Below are 20,928 nucleotides of genomic sequence, written 5' to 3'. Positions count from 1 at the left end.
GTGGCACAATAACACTATGTTTAAAGCCACTGTGCTAAAGGTACACTCACGTAATTACAAATGTGCACAGGTCAAATTCAAGTTTATTACCACAGTACAGCAAAACAGAGCTTAGAAAAACACGTTTTACTGCCTCAACAACTCCTCATCTAACAGTCAAGGTCTCTGCAATGCAACTGACCCATATAGCAGAAATGTAATCGCTTGCATCTTGCTTTTGGTAAAATATTTTTTGTTCAAACAAGTACACATGAACAATTACCATGGCATAAACCATATATGCAGAGTATAATATTCTATTTTATTACAATTGCTGAGGCAGGGGAGGGGCATCATCGCCTTCTTGAACCTTCGCCTCTTGTGACTCAAGGCCCTTGCCCACATGCAACATTGTGATAAATAGCATATTTCACTACACAATTACATACATATTTATAATTTATACATGTAAACATGGTTAAAAGTGCAGTTATGGTTGCAAATTAGACCAACAAAAAAAGTCTAAATTTGCATATTATGATTAGGACTGCAATCTATAACTCTCGCAAAAGTCATGCAAACCATAAATTGTACATCAAATGTAATGCTCATGACCTCACACTTGATGTGACAGAAGCAATCACAAATGTCATAAATAATATTACTAATGAGAATACCTATAATCCTACCTTTAGCACTGAAAGAGCCAACTATCAAAGCAGTATTATTTATTGATTTGTGTAAATATTTCTAGTTAGTTGTATTGTGCTTTTAGGTTTGTTACTTATTGATGTCAATATTGAGCTCATGAGCACTGAATTTGGTGTGTGAGTTGTGGTTTTCACAGCTGTTGTGCGAGTTATGGACTGTGGTCTTCAAGCAACAAATCTGACCTAAGCAGTCTGTTGAGGGAACAGTGATTTAAATTGTAGATTGAATGGCTTAGGGATCACCTTGAGTTCAGTCAGAACACCCATTTTTGGAAACCCAAGACAGTACCATGGCAGGCAATGTGTGTGGAAGAGGCATAAAGGGACACATCCCCACCTGGGTGAACGTTACACTCTTACTTAAGTATAAGATGGCCACGACAACAACCACCTCAACACTGCTTTAACTTAATAAATCAGGAGCATGGATGTAGACGCTTCCAGGATTTTCCAATATCAAACATCTTTTCTCTGTGAAACTTCAATAAGCCTACTGCTTTGTACTGCTTCGTGTAGCGGAACGGTTATGTACACAAGTGTTAGAAACATCCTGCCTTCAATACGATAAAGAAAAACATGAGGGGGCCACTTGATTGCTCTGTGCTGCAACGCCTCATTGCCCACCAATGGATACTCACATATTAACATCAAAATGCAATCCATATCCTGCCAGAGCAGCATCTTTTCAATACATCAAATGACAATCGGAGTAAAATCCTGACCTCTCAAGGTTTTGACTTGCACTCAAAGCCAGATGATGTTTAAATCTGTCAGTTAACCTGGGTATTGGGGCCCAAATGAGACTACAGCAATCACTCCACAGAACTAGTGTATAGCTTGGTTTGTCATTTCAGGGGAATGTACAACACCACCAGTGTACCAGTCTATCAAACTATGACCTGAACCACCCTATCCCGGCACAAACATAGGAATCATGTATTTTATTCCCTAAACACGTCCCTCTGTCAATCCTTTTATCATTGGCATGAATATTACTGTCCCAACACACTGAATTTCCTTGGCTGGCTTAAAGCTTTGACCTAGGGACGTGAAGGAAAAACACTTGCTCACGCACTAGTGCCACTAGTTTCTCTCACATGCTACCAACAAACAGAATGAGCGACTAGAATACATTTAATCTCTAGTATGCATTATATAAGCTGTTAATTCAGTCACAAAAGGTGGGTTCTGCCAGCAGTGTGCAGACAGAAGATCATGTCGTTGCTTCACAATTCTGACCGGAAATAACCAAAAATAGCCAGAACTTTTCTTTCTTCAAATACTTTTTCTATATAGAATAATAAACTAACTCTGATTTATGGTTAAGTCAGAATTATTTATAACAATCTATATACTCAACAGTGTAGTAACATCCTGTTGACTTTTTCTAAATCACACTTGACAAGCTATAAAGAATGGTTCATATAAACAGTTTTGTATCAAGAAAACATGAGTACACATCTTAATGTTATTCAGCTGTATTCTGTGTGGCACCGATGAGAAGTGCATGTCTTCATCACAACAAAAGTGCTGAGGGCAGCGTACTCCGCTACCTATCCACACGCATCTATTCTTAGAGGTGAAATTGTGAGGAGGTAGAGCTTACCCTGGAAAAGGAATTTCATCTTCCTCTGTCCATTCTTCATTGCCACCACCATAAAAGCCGCTGCTTGATCTTTGGCCATCATGACCTGCATCTTCACTTTCGCTGTCACCGAGGGCGCTGTCTGAGCTTTCATTCCTTGGAATATCCCACTCAGGATTGGCAGCAACATCCTTCCCAAAACCCTCCTTTTCCCCATGGGGGACATGAATAGATATTTCCGATTTTTGGTCCCACTCAGCAAAACAGTTTTTGCATAAGTCTTGATTAATTCGGGAGCACTTAAAAGTACAAAAATCGCTAGGTGCTTTACATAACTTTGTACACAATCTTTTAGGAAATTGCAAGCTACAACTGTGACCCAAAATCACTTTATTATTTTGTGGTGCAATATCGTCAATAGTCCTAGTTTCTATTGAACCATCATCTGGAAAATACTCATCAAATAAACTGGTGTCAGTTTTGAAAGGGTTCCAATCTGGACATGTGATGGCAACTTTTGGAAACACTCGTGATGTTCCACAAGATTGGGTTTGGTCCTTCTCAGAAGCCATTTCTTTCTTTGGCTTGTTATGGTGTTTATTGATTTGCTCTGCCACGGCTTGACTCCTGGTCTCAGTATCAGAGTCTGGTGACATGGAGTCTCCAATGAGGAACATCACCTTGGACTGAGCCTGGGCGGAACTGCATGGTACTGCTGCAGACAAAGACTTATCTGGAGGCTTCTTCTCCACAGCAATCCCAGGTGATCTCAAAACTTCGAGTACTGGGCCAGTGTCTGGCAACAATCTGTTTTCCTCTGTTACTGGCTTCACCTCTAAATCGGTCTCTACTAAGATGCCTTTGTCTGCCAGAGCAGATGCACTAATAACTGGAGCTGAGCCTGTACTTATCATGCACTCCAGCTTAGGCTCCAAGCAAGGGCTTGAAGTATCTTTGTGCAGCCTGATTTGTAGATTATCTTCCAGACCGAGAGAAGGCACAACGTCCTGGGATTTCTTTAAAGGAGTGTTCAACAGTTCATTTGGATTAGTTGGCATAGTTTCTGCCTCTTCTCTGGAACCACTCCCTTTATCCTGTTTAGCAGACAGTGGACAATTGCAACAAACACAGTAACTGTCCATTGTACTTGATTCTTCTACATTTCTTGAGAAGGAACAACCCTTGTTTTTATGCATAGTGATAAAAACATATTCGGATTCCTCTACTTCACCTCTCTGCAGAGTGGTGGTGATGACGGTCCCTGGTATAACAATGGCTTCGTCTTCACCATTTTCCAGCAAGTGGGTTTCTTGCAGCTCAGAGCATCTGATGAAGTATGTGAGAAAATACAGAAGTCGCTGGACAAGATCCTGTCTTTTGCCAATAACAACTGTTCTTGCGAGTCTGACTGGAGATCCAATAGCGCCATACAAGTCTCCTGTAAATAATAAAACACATTAGTTACATTTTTGGCTTCATTATTCAGACTCATTTCATATTAGATATTAGTGTTAGAAAAAAAGAAAACTTGCAAACTAGTTAGTACTCCTAAAACCAGGTGCCAGAAACTGTGTATTAAACACTTTTTCTAACCCGCCCTTGGTCAAAAATTGTCAAAACCTTATGGTAATCTTCAATTGCTTAAACACGAAGATCTGGTCAAAAGAAAAATGATGATAAAAGGATACGCAATGTAGAAGTTAGCTTCTCACAGCAGAAGTCAACGTTGTAAAAGCAAACATAACTGAAAAAATTACTGCATTTTATATTTAAAAACAAAAATTCTGTAACAAACATTGGCAATGCCAATTCGTCTGATTTATTACTTAAAGTGCCCTAAGTATCACCGATTGGTGTAGACACTCAAAAAGTGATCATACATGCACTCTGAAACTCATTTTTGCACTCCTGCATCAGTTCATCAATACATTGACTCATCCTTCCATTCACCCTCTAAAACAAAAATAGTAAAATAAATACAAACTTCACAACATATACAAGAATAGAAGCAAAATAAAAAACATGCTGCCTTTTAAATACGGCGGTCACATTTGCAATAACAAAATTAAGCATAGCAGCAGGTGTCTGACTTGCAAGGTATTGTAAATAGTCTATTGCTGCTTTAAAGTTTGAATATGCCCACCACATTCAGACCCAGCGTATTGGCCATCTTGGAACGGTGAAACAATTGCACACTATAGACAGCAGCATTCCATAATGATTTCCTGGTTTAGAGGAAGTGGCCACAGGCAACGCTGCACACTGCAGATGAAATGAGCAGGAAGCAAGCAACCCAATAGCACATTCTGGAGAGCAGTACTATCCTCTTAAGGAACATTAAAATAAAAAGGAGGAAAAGTAAAAAAAAGAAAAAATTAAATGGGAATTATAAAAGGAGAAAATTAAAAACTAAAGGAATGACCAAGCCGCTTTGACACTAAAGAACAGTCATTTTCAGGCGGATGTACACAAGTGATTGGAAAATTGCATCATTCACAGGGCAAAATAGCCAATGACTGATGTAGACTGAACCATCACACCATGCAGTTCACTGTCATGGATGGAAGCAGAGTCTAACTGAGGGACAGACCAATGGCGGAATTATAAATGTATATGTATCTATATAGATACACACACATATGTGTATATATATATATATATATATACATACATATATATATATATATATACATACATAGACACTATTTAATTTTTTTTAATTACACAATCCTGGCAGTCATCTAAGACATTCTAGAAAGAAATATTACAGTGCAAATCTTCTCCCTCTATGGTTTGTCAGAGGTGGTAAGCAACACCAAAATCCTTCCTTACAAAAGGTAATCTGCAATATTTCATGTAACAAAATACCTATCTGTAGGCTTTTATACTGAAAAAATAACAATCCACCCTTAAAAGCCTTTTGACTTTAACATGTTTTTCACCATACATATGTCCAGCCTAATGTGTTTATAATAATTTTTCAGAACACAGATCAGACCTATGGCAACAGAAATATTTTGCTCTTAGTGAACCAATCAGGTCTGTAGCTGTTACGAATGGCTTATCTCCATTACCAGATGAGGCCTCCTGTACTGGGTACAGGCTTCTGCACTAGGCAACATAAAGAATACAGTCCAAAAATTACACAAGTATACAAAATTACAGCTGGCAAAGCAAAATACTTTCTCTCCTAAGAGGGCCTAACTATGATTCTGATAGTACAAATCTTTTATACCAAGTTTGTCAGAAGGGGTAACCAGCACTAAAAAGACTTGTGTACTGTGGTAATCTGTCAGATTCCGTGTAACAAAATACCTATCTGTAGGCTTTAATACATGGTATTACCAATCTACCCTTAAAAGCTCATCGACTTTAACATACACTTTTTACTCTCAATATATCAGGCCTGCACAGCCTTTGTTGCAACATTTCATCATCAACAATCAAGCCTATAACCTTTATCCTTGGCTAGTCAGAATAAGCAACTCAGACCTACTTTTTTTTATTCCTACACCTACTCACAAGGCAAACAAAGCCAGCTCACAAGGCAAACGTCTGGTATACTGCAATAAAATTACAAAGATGCACAAAATGCAGTTGTCAAAACAACACAACATTCCTACTAATATAGCCTCATAAAGATTACCACATTTAAATAATCTATCCCCCATGGTTTCTTCAGATGAGTCACAAGCTTAGCAGGATTCGATGTAACAAAATGCCTGCCTACAGGCTTTAGCACAGTGTAGTAACAATTCAGTGTAAAAGCTAATCACCTTTAACACATACTTTTCACCATAAGTAAATAAGGCCTACTTATTTTGTCATAACCTTTCATCATGAACAGATTATTTATATGGAATCAGACAATGTTTTGCAGTGAACTGAAAAGGCCTATACTCGTTACTAACAGCTTGACACTATATATAACACAGGCTTACAGAAGTTCACAGAAGCGGGCCACCATCAAATACCACTTTATAAAATCACAAATATGGACAGAATTACAGCTAACAAAACAATATACAGCCTTTCTGATCAGGGCCTAAGAATCACCAAAGAGGTATTCAACTCCCAGTTTATCAAAGTTGGTGACCAATAAAATAATCTATGCCTACAATGGTAATCTGTGTGATTACTTTAACAAAATACTTTTCTATAGCCTTAACATAATGTGACAAATATCCACTGTTAGAGGTCCAGTTGCTTTGCCAAATGCTCTTCATAATACATTAACCAGGCATACTGCTTTTGTAATAACTGGTCATAATAAACAGGCCAGACCTGTGGCATCAGGCAAAACATTTCCCTGCACACTAAAGCTATAGCTCTTATCATTGGCTTGCCACCATAATTAACTCAGGTCTACTGTACTGAGGATAAGCTTTCCTACAATGCAATCATGGAGCATATAGCCATACAACTGTAAATGTATGCAAAGTTACAGTTGACAAATCATAATAGTATCTCTCTTAACAGGGCTTAACAAGGATTCTCACAGTTCACATCTTCTACACATGGTTCGTCAGAGGGGGTAACCAACACTAAAACCAATGCCTACTAAGTTAATCTATGAGACTCCATGTAACCAAAAATATATCTCTAGACCTTAATTCAGAGTGATAACAACCCACCCGTAAATGCCTATTGACTTTAACATATGCATTTCACAATCATCATGTCAGGCCTGCTGCCTTTATCATAACATTTCATAATAAACAATCAGGCATATAGTCTTATTATTGGGCTGTCACCGTAACTAACTTAAGCCCATTGTCCTGAGTGTAATCTTTCCACACAGCAACCATTTGGCAAACAGTCATAAAAGTAAAAATATATACAAAGTTACAGTTGCCAGAGCAAAATACTATATCTCCCAAGACAGCCTAATAAGTATTATTGTAGTGCATATCTTCTATCTTCAGAGTTTGCTTGGGTTGATCACCAACACCACAATCCTTGCCTACTACAGTAATCTGTGCAATTTTTATGTACCAGTAGCTGCCTATGGGCTTTAGCTTGGTATAATAAAACTCCATCCTTGATACCCCATTGTTTTTAACTGATGCTTTTCACAATAAGTAGGTTAGGCCTACTGGCTTTTTCATAAAATTTCATAATAAACAGATCATACCCATAAAATCTTGCATGTTTTCCCAATGAACCGATGAAACCTTCAGCCTCTAAACATTGACTTTAAACTTTACCCAACACTGTACTGTTCAAGTGCACATAAACTGGCAACCACTGAGCAGGCAGTTATAAAACTACAAATATGCACATAAAACAGAGTGTAAAACAATATACAACGCCTCTTAATAGGGCCAAACAAGTATCATCACAGTTAAACCTACAGGGTTTGTCAAAGTGGGTGTCCAAAGTCAAAACATGTGTCTACTACAGTAATCTGCGAGATTCCATTCAACAGAATACCTTTGTGCAGGCTTTAAACAGAGTAATAACAATCCCCACCTAAATGCATATCATGCCTGCCACCTTGGTTTGGGCCCCGCCATCTGCAACTCTGTCTTGACCCGGCTCCAATGGGAACAGTACAGCCCAAACTGCCAGGTACTCCCTGAACTGGAACAAAAGCAACCCAGGGCCGGATTTTCCCTTATAAGGGCTCACCAGTCCGGTCCCAGGCAGACAGGGACATTTTCATATCACAAGAAAAAACTGGACTCTACGAGTTGCAATATCACTCGCCCCTCGAAAGTAGATGTTTAATAAGTTAACTTACTACTAAAAGCAAGATCCCTTTATCCTTCCTGCAGTTATATGTGAGCACGCACAGTGCTAGACCGTAGGTGGTCCGCAAGATCGCGCCATTCCTTTTCTGCTCAGACGGGAAGGTCTTCAGCATGAAATGGGCAGCAGAAATATTCCGTTGTGCAACCACGTCTTGGGGCGATTTCCTTGAATTGTAAAGAGTGACACAAACAAATGCAGCCCCTTGAATGTATTCATAGCATGGATTTCGGCTTGCGGCCTTATCCATCCATGCCTACTTTAGACAAACTGGAAAATGTTGTTTCGGGAGAACTGCAAATGAACCTTACGCGAATGTTGAGCAGATGTATGTTGTAAAACGTTTATAGCAACTCCTACACTACAGTGTGCAAAGCACAAATTAAAACAAGCTAAGCAGGAAAGCTGAGTCCATCATTTTTGTTCACTAGACTTGCACGGGCAATTAAAACAGTAATGAGGTTTTAATGTGCTTGTGACTCAAGCAAGAAGTCACACGATAGCTGTCATTCTCCAAATGGGTACTAGGTGGCAGCATTGCACTATGAACAGTGATCTGCCACACTCCCCCCACCCCCTTCAGAGCAAAGTACCGTACTGCAACAGAATAACTTATTTTCACTTATTTAATGTGTTGTTCTTGTGCTTTACAAATGTTCTCCACCCTCCATAGTGTGTTTTTATTAGACTTCTACTTTTAACCCTTACAATTTGCGTCAAGACAAAGATGGCCAAATTATCTCTGACTGATCCGTGAGAAGGAAGTCGTTTTTAGCCACTTTTTTGGTGAAATGCCCTGTCTGACTAAAAAGGAAGCGATTATATCCTAGCTTCGAAGCAGTAACATTTATCCTTAAGGTGTTTCACAGAGCAGTTATACCTTCCATACAATAGTTAGAAACGCTTGCGCAACTTTTCAGGAAAACCCTGGTTTCACAGTTGAATAAAATAAGCAAATCCTGGAATAAAATGAAAGCTGTGCCTACTGGGGAATGTCTTCGAGTTAAGTTTTCAAGGTGGATAATTTTAAAGAAAAAAGTAGGCCAGCTTAAACAATGTTGACTTATACGAGAAGTATACAGCGCATACACAACTTTCCGCTTCATGGCTTCTAAAATATAACGGCAGATGGTTAAACTATAGGAGAACGTAATAGCACCACCTGCCATCAGGGACTCTGCACGCCATCAAAGAAAACAAGTATTGGCGCGCGGGCACGCGCGCGCACACACACACACACACACACACACACACACACACACACACACGCATTCATAAGAACATGCATTATTACACACACACACACGCACGCATCAAACATAAAAAAAGACAAACTTACCTTTATTGTAGACAGGGAAGCCTATGAGGTCGAAGGAGGGTTGGGACTGCCACCTTCCCTCACTGGCTGACCTAGTATCAACCAATGAGGGAAGACGGCAGTCCCTACTCCCTAATCCCCACAGCGTAGGATGCTGGGGGGAGGAACAATTAAACTGCTGACCCCACCCCAGTCTGTGATGAGGTGTTATTGATCGACATTCGGCCCTGGGCACATCAAGGCTTTAAACTTGAAGTGCCCAAGTCCGAGACAATCAGTGATGCTTCCCCTTGTCATGAGGGGGAGGGCTTCAAGGCACTTTTGCAAGGCTGAGGAGGTCATACCGACATGGCTCTGAAATCCTCAGCCTGGCAAAGTTCACCTCAGGCAGTCAGGATATGATGACCACATTTTGAGGCGCAAAGACTGGGACAAGTCAGACATAAAAGAAGGACTAAAGTTTTTAGTCTCACTTTTATATCTGGCCAGTCTTTTTTTTGCTTAGCTTTGTAAATGTGTGTATGTGTCTGTGTGTGTGTGTGTGTGTGCGCAACTGTGTTGCCCAACAGAAATAAGTAAATTATTTCAATTATTTCAGACTTTGTAAGCACCTGTGAAAGGAGGTCATACCTTTAACGTATGCATTTGCTAGATCTGCCTTTGTTGCAAAAACCGGGACATTTATTTAAAATTAAGAAAAATGCTGGGACGCCAGGACAGTCCTTGGAAAACTGGGACTGCCCTGGGAAATCCAGGACATCTGGTCACCCTAAATCAGGAGCATGTGTATTAAGCGCATGTCAGGCTGCTGGCTGCCAGTCCTGAACAAGAGGGGTCTGCCAGGATAATCTTTGCTCAGCCTGAAAGAGACTCTTCTTGTTGGGGGAATAAAGGTTGGGGTGTGGTCCCTCAGCCCATATGAACGGGCCACGTCTGATAGAAAAGTCGCTCGGGCTGTCGTTGACTGTAAGCCTTTTATCTTAGTCAATATTTATTTTGCCACTTTTTTTCCAATTAACCTTTCCTGTGGAAACTTCTGGGCCTTGGAAAAACGCAAAAATATTTTTTGGTTTGAAAAAGCACTCGCTGTCTTATTAGACCTGATCATTGAAAAGAACTACTTTGTGAGCCTCTGTACTTCTTCCATTTAACCCTTCCTCCATGCCTATGTGCAACGGTTTGGTTTTTGACATTTTTTTTTATTTGTTCCTGGATAATTACTGAATACTAACAGAAATAAAATATATACAGCCAAAATGCTCTACAACTGAGCTATAAACCCATATTCAACCGGAGCAGCACTCTAGCGGATCAACAGTGCTTCATGAGAGCCAGGAACTATGGTTAAATGTGAATACTATAGAAAGCGCTCTTAAACCCGCAATTTACAGACCAGAGATAATTTTACATGCCCAGCAGTGCACAGAAAATAAATGTGTGCTTTAATAAGACATGACGTCCTTGCTAGAAACTTCATCAATTATACCACACAAATTTAAAACATATTTATAATTATAAGAGTACACTTTCACGGTGGAGCTCGAGAACGGTCATGAAATGCTCTCTCGCGTAGTTATCCCTATTGTAAATTTGAGGTTTCGACTACTCCCATATAGGCACCTTATACATATTTGGGTAAAGTGACAACGTCCAAAGTATAATAATTACATAAAATTAATAATTAAATATTATACAACACAGGGTACTTTGGTAGTAGACCACATTAGACAAGGATTGATAAGAGTGCAGCCCCCCACAATTTGAATAGGGCAACATCGGCGCTGTGCTGCTCGCCAAAGAAGCATGCAAGACTATTTTTAAAGTGACAACAGCAACTTGCGTTTGAATGTGTGTCCTGGGAAAAATTATTTTATTGTCAACAGGTAGTTCAAGGCACTGAACGAAACAACTGTCTGTGGAGGTGCTCCTTGAATCCTAAGAATGACATCAATTAGTCCTTACTACTTGGTTCAGGAGCGTCCATAATAGCCTTCACATGTCCCACTTTTGGACGAATACCCTCATGTGAAATAATATGGCCCAGGTATTCTACCTCTTTCTGACCAAATTTACATTTCTCCTTCCTTACAGTCAATCCATTTTCCTGGAGTATTTCCAATACATCTCTTAACACCCCATCGGGTTCAGACTTATCCTTACCAAAAGTCAAAATGTCATCTTGGAAAACTCTTGCATTTGGTACTCCACAGAAAATTCTATTAATTTCCCTTTGGAAAAGGTCTGAAGCACTAGCAAGGCCAAACGGCATTCTTTTATATTGGAATGCACCATCGGTCGTTATGAATGCAGTGTAATGCTTAGAACGGTCATCTAATTCAATCTGATGATGGCACTCAATAAATCTATTGTAGAAAATACAGAAGCCTGACTTACAGATGATACCAATTCCTGTAAATTTGGCAGAGGAAATGTGTCAACCCAAATAGCTTCATTCAAGGACCTCAAATTGACACAAAACCTAAGGTCCCCATTCGCTTTCTAAGAAATCATCACAGGCAAAATCCAATCTGAACTCTCAACAGGCTCTATAATATTCTTTACACATAGATCTTCCAGCATTTCCTTAAGTTTAGCCCTAAAATTCATAGGTACATTCCGCACCTTATGCCTCACAGGAACTGCGTTGTCTTGCAAAATGATTCTGTGTTTGAAACCATTAAGTTTACCTAAAGATTCAGAAAATACCGCCGGAAAACTTTTGTCCAACTCATCATAAATCAGTTGCTGTTCTGAATCATATCCAACTACAGTCTAAACTGGAGACATTCTTGTTGAATCAATTTTTATATCAAACTTCCTAATATGTGGCCAACCCAAAATTAACTGTCCCTTCTCTGTCACATACAATTTGCCTTCACATTTGCTCCCTTGAAACTGAATGTGTACATTCACATAACCCAATTTGGGAATTTTGTGCCCTGTATAACTACCAGGGTTCACATCGGTTGGTAACAACTTTCTACCAGGCCATAATTTCTTAAACATATTCACATTCATAATAGTGAACCATGCACATTAATCAACCATCACTGTTACTTCTACTGTATTAACAAGTAGTTTGGATGTAGATAATTTTGAAAAATTATCCTCAACATTACTATCATCCTCACGAACACTCAGAACAACCTCTTGGTTCCTACAATCATCTAATTCATCATGCTCAGATATATAACTAATACCCCTTGTATTCATTTTGCATACTTTGCTGAAATGGACAATTTTTTTTACATGCATTACATATTTTCGTAGAAGATGGACATTTTCTAGAATTAGCTAAGTGGTCCCCAGCACCACATCTATAACAATTCTTTGCGGTATTTTTCTTCCAGTCCAATTTCTTCTCCAACCCTTTAGAATCCTTGTTCACGGAACTAACAGCAACAGTTCCGGAATCACAGTCATTAAAACTCTTCCTGACAGCCTGAACACATTTCTCTGATACTTCAATGGTCCTTGCCGGATCAATTGCACCTCTCAACGTTAGGTCACCACTACAGGACCATAACGTCTCCTGTATTTTGTGAGATTTGGTCTTCATTGGTAGTTGGTCTCGTAAAACGTGGTCGTAAGATATTTGCTAAAATTTGCAAGTAACAGCTAATCCTCTAAGTGCTGCCACAAATTGGTCAATTGATTAATCATCCTGTTGCATGCTAGAATAGAACTTATACCGTTCCAACGCGACATTAATCTTTCTGCCATAACGTTCTTGCAGTTGTTTCTTGGCTAATTGATATACATCCGCTTCCCCAGCATTATCGACCTGCGGTAGATTCTTAAATTCACGTAGACCAACCGCGCCAAGTCTGTGCTTTAACAATGCTAAGTATCTTTCTGGGGAACATTCTTGATCTTCTAAAACCTCCACAAATGCATCAAACATATCAACCCATAATTCCCATTGAATAGGTGGTTCACCAGGTTCCGACAAGAAAAATGGTGGGGGTTGAATGCTTGACAATTAAATTTTCTGGAAATGTATAATGCCGTTAGTGTAATATAACGCACCAACGCTGAGGTTCTTCACAAGTACGATTTAAAAAAAAAAACAGTCCAAGAGCTTCAAATCATTCTATGGCAACAAGTAAAACATTTGTTTGCCAACACGCAGGAGAGTTAGAAGCAGGTTTGCTGACAACACATCCGACCGCTATTATAGCAACCAGGACGTTTCAAGGAAGCACTCAACGAAAGAAGAGGAGAAAGAAAGCGGCACGCCTACAAGAAATTAGGCGACACGCCCCCCAGCCGGACGCCGGAAGAGGCAACAGGAAACAAGGTGCCGCACACACCAGGCTGGACGTCGGGAAAGACACTCCGCGTCCGCTCCCTTAGCACAAGCAGCACAGCAAATACCTGCTGGCAGCGCGAAGAAATGCCGGCACCGCCAAGAGGATCCCATCCTCATCACCACTGTTGTAATAGAGGGAGAAACTTCAATCCGGTTAGATGATTATCTGGTATTTATTCGTCATGTAGTGTACAAGTGGTGCCGACGCACGAATGGCGCTCCTCCGCTCCCTCTTCCAACCGTTCCCCGCGTCTCCCGGCCAACCCCCCAACCTTCTATGCTGACATTCCGTCCTAACACCACAGTGGGTTTTCTGTCTCTACAAAGGAGTGCAGCATGATGAGTTAAAGTTCAGAGGTTGAAGTAGATTGCATTTGCCCCATGAAAAATATTTTGGGGCTAGTGTCTCTTGGATGCAGTGCACCATAATTGTGACCCTGTAGTGCTCTTTGGTGATTAAGTATCCCTAGGATGCAGCACAGCAAGTTTGTGACCCTAGAGTGCCACATGGTGGGTTACTGGCCCTAGGACGAACTTGAGTGTGTATGGTGTGGCATACGCGGGAGGAGGGATTGGGTTGAGTAGGTGCAGTATTTAAGACTTAAATAGAATAAACCAGTGGGTTCCTCAATCAGTTACTATAAGCATCCCGATTTCTAACCATAATGAGTAACCATAATGAGTAAGAGGGGTCCCTATGGTGGCTAGGACTTACAATGGACCATTTTCAATCACCTGAAAGAGAAATACAGCACTTGAGTCATTTTTTCTACGTGTCCCTCAGCGGAGATGAGGGATGTCAGCTTCCTGGGTGGGGTGGTGGTGATCTGGGGAGGGTTAAGGAGCCAACGCTCTTTTATCTGCCTTATTTCAGCTTAGGTGCAGACCAATAAATTTGCACATTTAGATAGTCCATTCTCTATAGAGTTTTGACTTGAGGTGCAATAGCAAACGGCCAGGAAAATGGAAGGGTGTGGCCATTATTTGAACGGGTGGAGTATGGCCTCTTCCATATTTGAAAACTGGCACTCCGAACAATCACTCAAACCCAGCAGGGCACACCTTCCATAGATGTGTAAAATGTTGGAGTAGTGACCCAACAGCTACTCATAACCTTATATAGGATTACAGGACCAAACCATTGTGGTGACAGATAACTTCTTTTCATCATTAGGAAAGTGGGCAGGAATGACTGAGGAGGCCCAGCTTAGACCTCAAAAAGTTTACCTCTGTTCAACCTCCTGCATGGGATCTTATTAAATTACTAACATTGCACAGTGATGTGAAAACCATAAAGACGAACTATGCAAAAACAGTTAAGAAACAAAAGTAACCACCAAAAATACAATAGAGGAAAAACTGGATAATCAACACTTCCACAGCAATTAGATAACAATGGTTTACTCTAACCTCAAAGGACAGGCCTATATTCAGGACGCAAGACCCTCACCCTTCAAAGTAGCATTCTTCATCATCAGGTTTGATCTTCATTCAAGCACAGATGGATCTATGTATGGGCAGACTTTAACAATGGAAAGACTTTGCACAGAGCATTTTCTTTTGTGTTCAAGAAGAGCAAAGGCATTTACAGAAAAGAGAATATAAAACTACTTATAAGTAAACGAATAAAAATGTTATTATGGTTGCCTATACCAAGGTTAAAGCAAAAATCACAGTTGCCAAGAGGCATTATGAGATGATACCACCTAGGTGTCCCATCTTCTGAATTGTAGAAAAGTATCCTGCTGTCAAAGAAAAAGTGGATCATTTAATATTTGACGAGTGAGGCCAAACAAACCACCTTACAAAGATTTTACTAGTGAAAACTAATCCTAAAAAGGCATCTCTACTCGTGCTTGAACAGTGGAGCACTTACATTATTTAAATGAATAGCACCAACCTAATTTCATATAAAGTATAAAAAGACAAAAAAAATAATTTTGTTTAGCCACGTCTTTCAGACATACCCAACTGTGCCCAGAGTGGATTATACGGATGAGTTTTTGCCAACATGTCCACACTTTGAGAGGAATGTTTTTCGAGGAAGATTTTGATGGGCGGCTGTCCGTTGGGCATTACAGTTGGGACCCATGCTAGGTGGTTTGTCAGAACGGCAGTGAGCAGGGCTGGTAAAAATCTGAGAAAAGAAAAAAGGACCGCCATGTTACGTTTTTGCACCCAACACTTTAAACCAAGAGCAAATCGACACAGCATAAAATAACTCCACTATGATGTCACAAATTGAGTTTCACAGTTTTAACACGGATTGATTTTCAAATCCCATCTGTGGTTGCAAATAGCACATTTATGTTGTAGGATGGTATTATTATAAAAAATTCTGTCAGTAACGCCGATTTTCTGTGGCACAGGATTAAAGACAGGAACATGAGAGCTACCAGCAGAATGGTGAGTTGGACTGGAGGCACTTGTTAAAGTAAGGAATACGACTAAAGTCATAACTCTGCGCAACGCAGGGATAGGCATTACAAAGCAAAGTATATCAAATATTGCCATATCTATGAAAGTGACAAGTTTGGAAAGCAATTAGATAAATACACCTTCATCTGCACTCAGACATAGTGATCTACACTGTACAACAATATGAAACATCTGTCCTGTAAAAATCCTGATTAGTCAGGGTGCATGTATATAGTAGTGCAAAAAAAAGTTGAAGCTTACTTACCAATATTTTATTTTAGTATATAGCTGAGCCTCAAAATTATTTTTTTTTTTTTTGGAAACACATTTAATTGATTTTGCAGTTTAAATGGAAAATGGGGGCTGTTAGGCCAACACCACAGGAAAAATACAAATAATAATAAAAAGGAAAAATCAAATACCTGCACGCACATGCCTCCCCCACCTGACATCCATTAACAAAACACAAACGAAATCCACGTGACAATCAGTATCCTCTACCCACCTAGCTGGCTAGCATTCCATAAAAATCTGGATTTCATCATGACCCATTTGATACCTGGAATGAACAAGTTCCAACTCTATGCCTTGGTAATCCGCACATACCTGCCATATCTTGGGGAGCTTCTGGGGGCAAACGCTTGCTTTATAAACTGCCACTTCCAAACCCATACAATGGTCTAGTCCTTTCTTCCAAACTGCCAAGGAAGGGGAAGTCACTGCCTTCCACTCCTGTGTTGTGTCCCACTTTTCTAAAGACAGACCCAAATACAAAAGAGACAATCGATACCTAATACCACCCAAATTGTTGGTGAGATGCAGAAGGTTACATTTTGGGTCCGTTGGGATCAACTGAGAGAGAATCCCGTCCAGACAGACAGTCAGCCCATGCCACAATCTATGCAACTCAGGACAGCTCCACGCCATATGAATAAACGTGCCTTCCCCTGTGCCACACTTAAGACGGGTCAGGAAGCAATCACACCCATGTGCCAGAGCTTTTGGCATGTAAAATATACCCTGTGGAACTACTTAAGCTGGATCAACCTGAGCCGGGCTGCAACAGCACCCATCCGAGGTGCCCTCCAGTGCCTCAGTCCATTACTTGTTCTCAAGAACCCCTACATCTGTCGCTCCCACAGCCATGAGGGCAAGGAACATGTCAGGGTGATTGGAGATAAGTGTTTGATATTTCTTTGCAAGTTTATGATCACCTAGGTCACCCATAAGAAGTTTCCCCATCTAACGGGTTCAATTCAGGGAGGTCAGCCAGGGCAGTAATGTAGGGGGTCGGTACACGGAGGAGCTGCGGATATCTATGAAACTGGCTACAGTGGAGCGGATATTCCGTTTGTAGAGTATGTCTGACTTGCACATAACATCCAGCAGGGTAAAGATCCCAGTGAGGTCTCACTTGTCCCACTTACGAACCCCCAGTGCCGCTACCTGCAGAAGCAGACAACCCCTCCTTTGAGGTGTCCACTTGGTCAACTTGCCCCACCAACCCATCTACCGGAGGAAGGAACGGCATAAATTTAGAACCACTCTCATCGCTGGGTTAAGATTATCCCGGTTGTCGTCACCATGTAAGTGAGAAAAAACAGGAGTGTTCCCCTTTTCCCACTTTTCTGATGCATAAGCAGGGTCGCCCTGGACATCATACCACCAGTCGTTAATTATCAGAAGATGGGATGCAGGATTCAAATTTCCGCCACAGCAATTCCCCCACATTATGTTGAATGGAAACATTTATTTAGGGCAATTCTCCCACAGAAAAGCAGCAAGGATGGAGTTCAATTTATGGAACCACTGTTGTGGGACGTCGTACAGGAAGTTCTGTAATTGGAACAGGAACTGGTGTAAGGACACCATTTCAAAGATGGCAGACCGACCAGTCAGGGACAAGACAGACCAGATCTGGATATCTTCATGCAGACGGACCAGAACGGGCCCCAGATTGCTCCACCATGCCAGAGTCGCATCAGGATATACGAAGACACCTAAATACCTAACCCTGTTCACTGCCTCCTGTAAGCCAGACACCCAACCAACTGGATACAAGCACCAGTTGAGAACACAGTGATTATATTAATGTGGAGGCCCAAAGTTTCCCCAACATTAGAAGTGATCTGTAGAACACGTGACTCCGACGTTTTGGGGGATGGGAGGAAGAAGAGGACATCACCTGGGTATAATACTATTGTATCCAACAGTTACTCCTCCCATTCGAAGCCCTGCACCTGGACGTCCATCCTCATCCACTCGGCCAAAGGCTCCATGGTGAGAGCAAACAGCAGGGGAGAGAGGGAGCAACCCTGCCACGTCCCCCGCTGCATCTGGAATGATTCTGACTTGGCACCAGCCCCCCCCAAACCAATGCTGGTAAATAAGTATACAGTAATTTAAAAAAGGAAAGAAATCGACGGACGAAATTAAGGCGTTGAAGGGGGATGAATAGATATTCCCAGCTCACGGAGTATAAAGGCTTGCTAATATTAGCCAAGAGAATCACAGCTGGAGCCCCCAAACTGCGACAAGCGGCAGCACATTGTACAGTCGAATATTGTGACAGGAGGCATGGTGAGGCATAAATGCTGTTTAGCAAGTTTAAATCTATCACGCTTTGTGATAATAACTCTGTGGCTTTGGGGCCTGGGGTCCCATTGGCGATCTTGCATCAGTGGAGTACAGAGCAAAGTTAAAATCACCTATAAATGGCTATCTTTGGAGAGAAAGCTATGAATAATCTTGTTCTCCTCATTGGGGGTACAGCAAGAAGATAGTAATTATTAAACGACCAAGAGCACTCCTAATCCCTACGAATCTACCCCCTTTATTTGTACACTTTAATTCCGTATCATATGCCAACCCTTGACTGAGCAATACAGCTACCCTTTTGTTTGGTGTTGCTTATAGCATTAAAAAGTCAAAGGTGCACCAATATAATTATATCTGTGGTATTCCCTTTGTAACCAGATGGATCTCTAGGGTAAGAGCGACGTCTATCTCTTCCACTTTCATCTGTTGCTGATCGGGGAGAAGACAGGGGAGATAAAAATGAAGTTAAAAGGAGTTAACACCATCTGCAACAACCACAGGTGATTGGGGAGAAGGGTGGGCACGTGACTCTACAGCACTACATGTTTCAAAAGGATGACTACAGGGTAACGTTTTCCATTTGTGGCATGTGTAGATGTAAATACATATGCTTAGCAAAGTCTATAAAAGCAATCCTCCCAAAAAGGGATGGCTTATCCTCAGAATGTTGAAGACGATTGGAAAAGAGTAAGTAATAAAGCCTGGCCAACACTAACTTGCTGGCGGGCCAATACAGCCACACAATAATGTTTAGTAAATGTGTGTGGGGTGGTCAAAGCTACAGGTATGTTGCCCAAGGAAGCCATTGAATCTCCTTTCTTGCGAGTAGAGTGTGGCCTGAAAGGGAAGGGTAGGGGTCTTTTTGCTTTGGCCTAACAGGCTTATATGGACTTATCAAGCCAACGTGCAACACCTGTTTTAGAAATCGCATGGCCCTTATTTGGCCTGGAATAAGACACAAAGAGCTGTTGTGTCTTACAAAAAATGTTCTGTTCCGTAAATGTAGTACGTGACCGTCCTCTTGAAATCGAAAGTATGAAGAGCATGCTCTGTAACAGACTCAGGATGTGGGAAGAAAACCAACCAGAAACTAACTTGGGCAAGAATTTAGGAGAGGTTCTGAGAACCACTCTATCATGATGCACCTGGAAGAAATGTTCTTCCAAGGTAAAAGCATGTATTCCGCTGACACATCCAAGGGACATAATGGCCACAAGGAAAGCTACTTTCCAAGAAATAAATTTTAATAGACAACAGTGAATTTGTTCAAAAAGATAACCCATTAGTTCATTGAGTAGTATGTCGAGGTTCCACACAGGAACAGGGGGCACCCATGGTAAGATAACCCATTCGTGCCCTTTAATAAAAGCCTTAATGACTGTGATTCTGAAAAGTGAAGTGTACTGCCTGTTTTGAAGATGTACTGCCACGGCAGACAAATGCAGTCTGATAGAAATATAGGCGAGGTCAGACTTCGGCAAGTGGAGAAGACTAAGTCCTGTGCAGAGGCTGTGAGATAGTGAACATATCTAGGGAGATAATAGTGTACAAACTGCTTCCACTTAGCAGCGTAGCAGGCTTTAATTGTAGGCTGGTGTGATTGAGCTGCTGGGGCTTGAGAGTCCCTTGGTTTTGAGATAGGTTTGACCAGCTAGGGACCTTCTCGTAAGAGGCTAGGGAGAGTGAGTAGAGTGGTGAACCAAGGCAGACATCCCCAAGTTAGAGCCACTAGGGTGAGAGTGGAGGATGTCTAGCTCAGCCTCCAAACCACGAGTGGGAGCAGAGGAAAAGCCTAAGCAAATATCCCTGACCAATTCATTCATAGTGCATTGCCCATGACCTATGGGTGTGGAAGCATGGAAATGAAGCTTGGAAATGTTGCACTTTTGGTGGTGGCGAAGAGGTCTGTCTGCAGGACCCCCAAAGATGGAAATACACGAGTAGGGCATGGGAGTAGAGTTCCCATTCGTGGATTTGTTGATGCAACCTGCATGAAGGTCTACTAAGTCCTTGTCCATCCTAGGAATGTACTGAATCAGTAGATGCACCCTGTGATGTATCACCTAACTCCAAATGCTCTCGACTAACACAGACAACTGGAGTTAAATGAGTTCTCCTCTGTTTTTACAGGCAAAACATGGCAGTTGTGTTGTCTGTATCGACCAAGACTATCAGAGGAAGGAATGTCCTGAGGGGTAGCAGGATAGCTGACAGTGCTATGTGACTAATGTGCAGCCTTTGCTGTGTAGCATCCCAC

The 20,928-nt window shown here is 41.2% G+C and overlaps 1 protein-coding gene across 3 annotated transcripts in view; it reads right to left on the bottom strand.

The window, feature by feature from the left end:
• The window catches only part of FNIP1 (folliculin interacting protein 1), a 275,317-nt gene that overhangs the window by 47,744 nt on the left and 206,645 nt on the right, over positions 1–20,928 (bottom strand). For all 3 annotated transcript variants that reach the window (XM_069199195.1, XM_069199194.1, XM_069199196.1), the window contains 2 exons: positions 15,623–15,792; positions 2,296–3,712 (listed from right to left, as the gene is read on the bottom strand). In XM_069199195.1, coding sequence (XP_069055296.1) covers positions 2,296–3,712; positions 15,623–15,792 — 1,587 coding nt within the window. The remainder of the gene's footprint in view (positions 1–2,295; positions 3,713–15,622; positions 15,793–20,928) is intronic.

The sequence above is a fragment of the Pleurodeles waltl genome, chromosome 7 (genome assembly GCF_031143425.1).
Source record: "Pleurodeles waltl isolate 20211129_DDA chromosome 7, aPleWal1.hap1.20221129, whole genome shotgun sequence".
NCBI classification, from domain to species: Eukaryota; Metazoa; Chordata; class Amphibia; order Caudata; family Salamandridae; genus Pleurodeles; species Pleurodeles waltl.
Note: the sequence above shows the minus strand (reverse complement) of the source record. Positions and strands in the feature narration are given on the sequence as shown.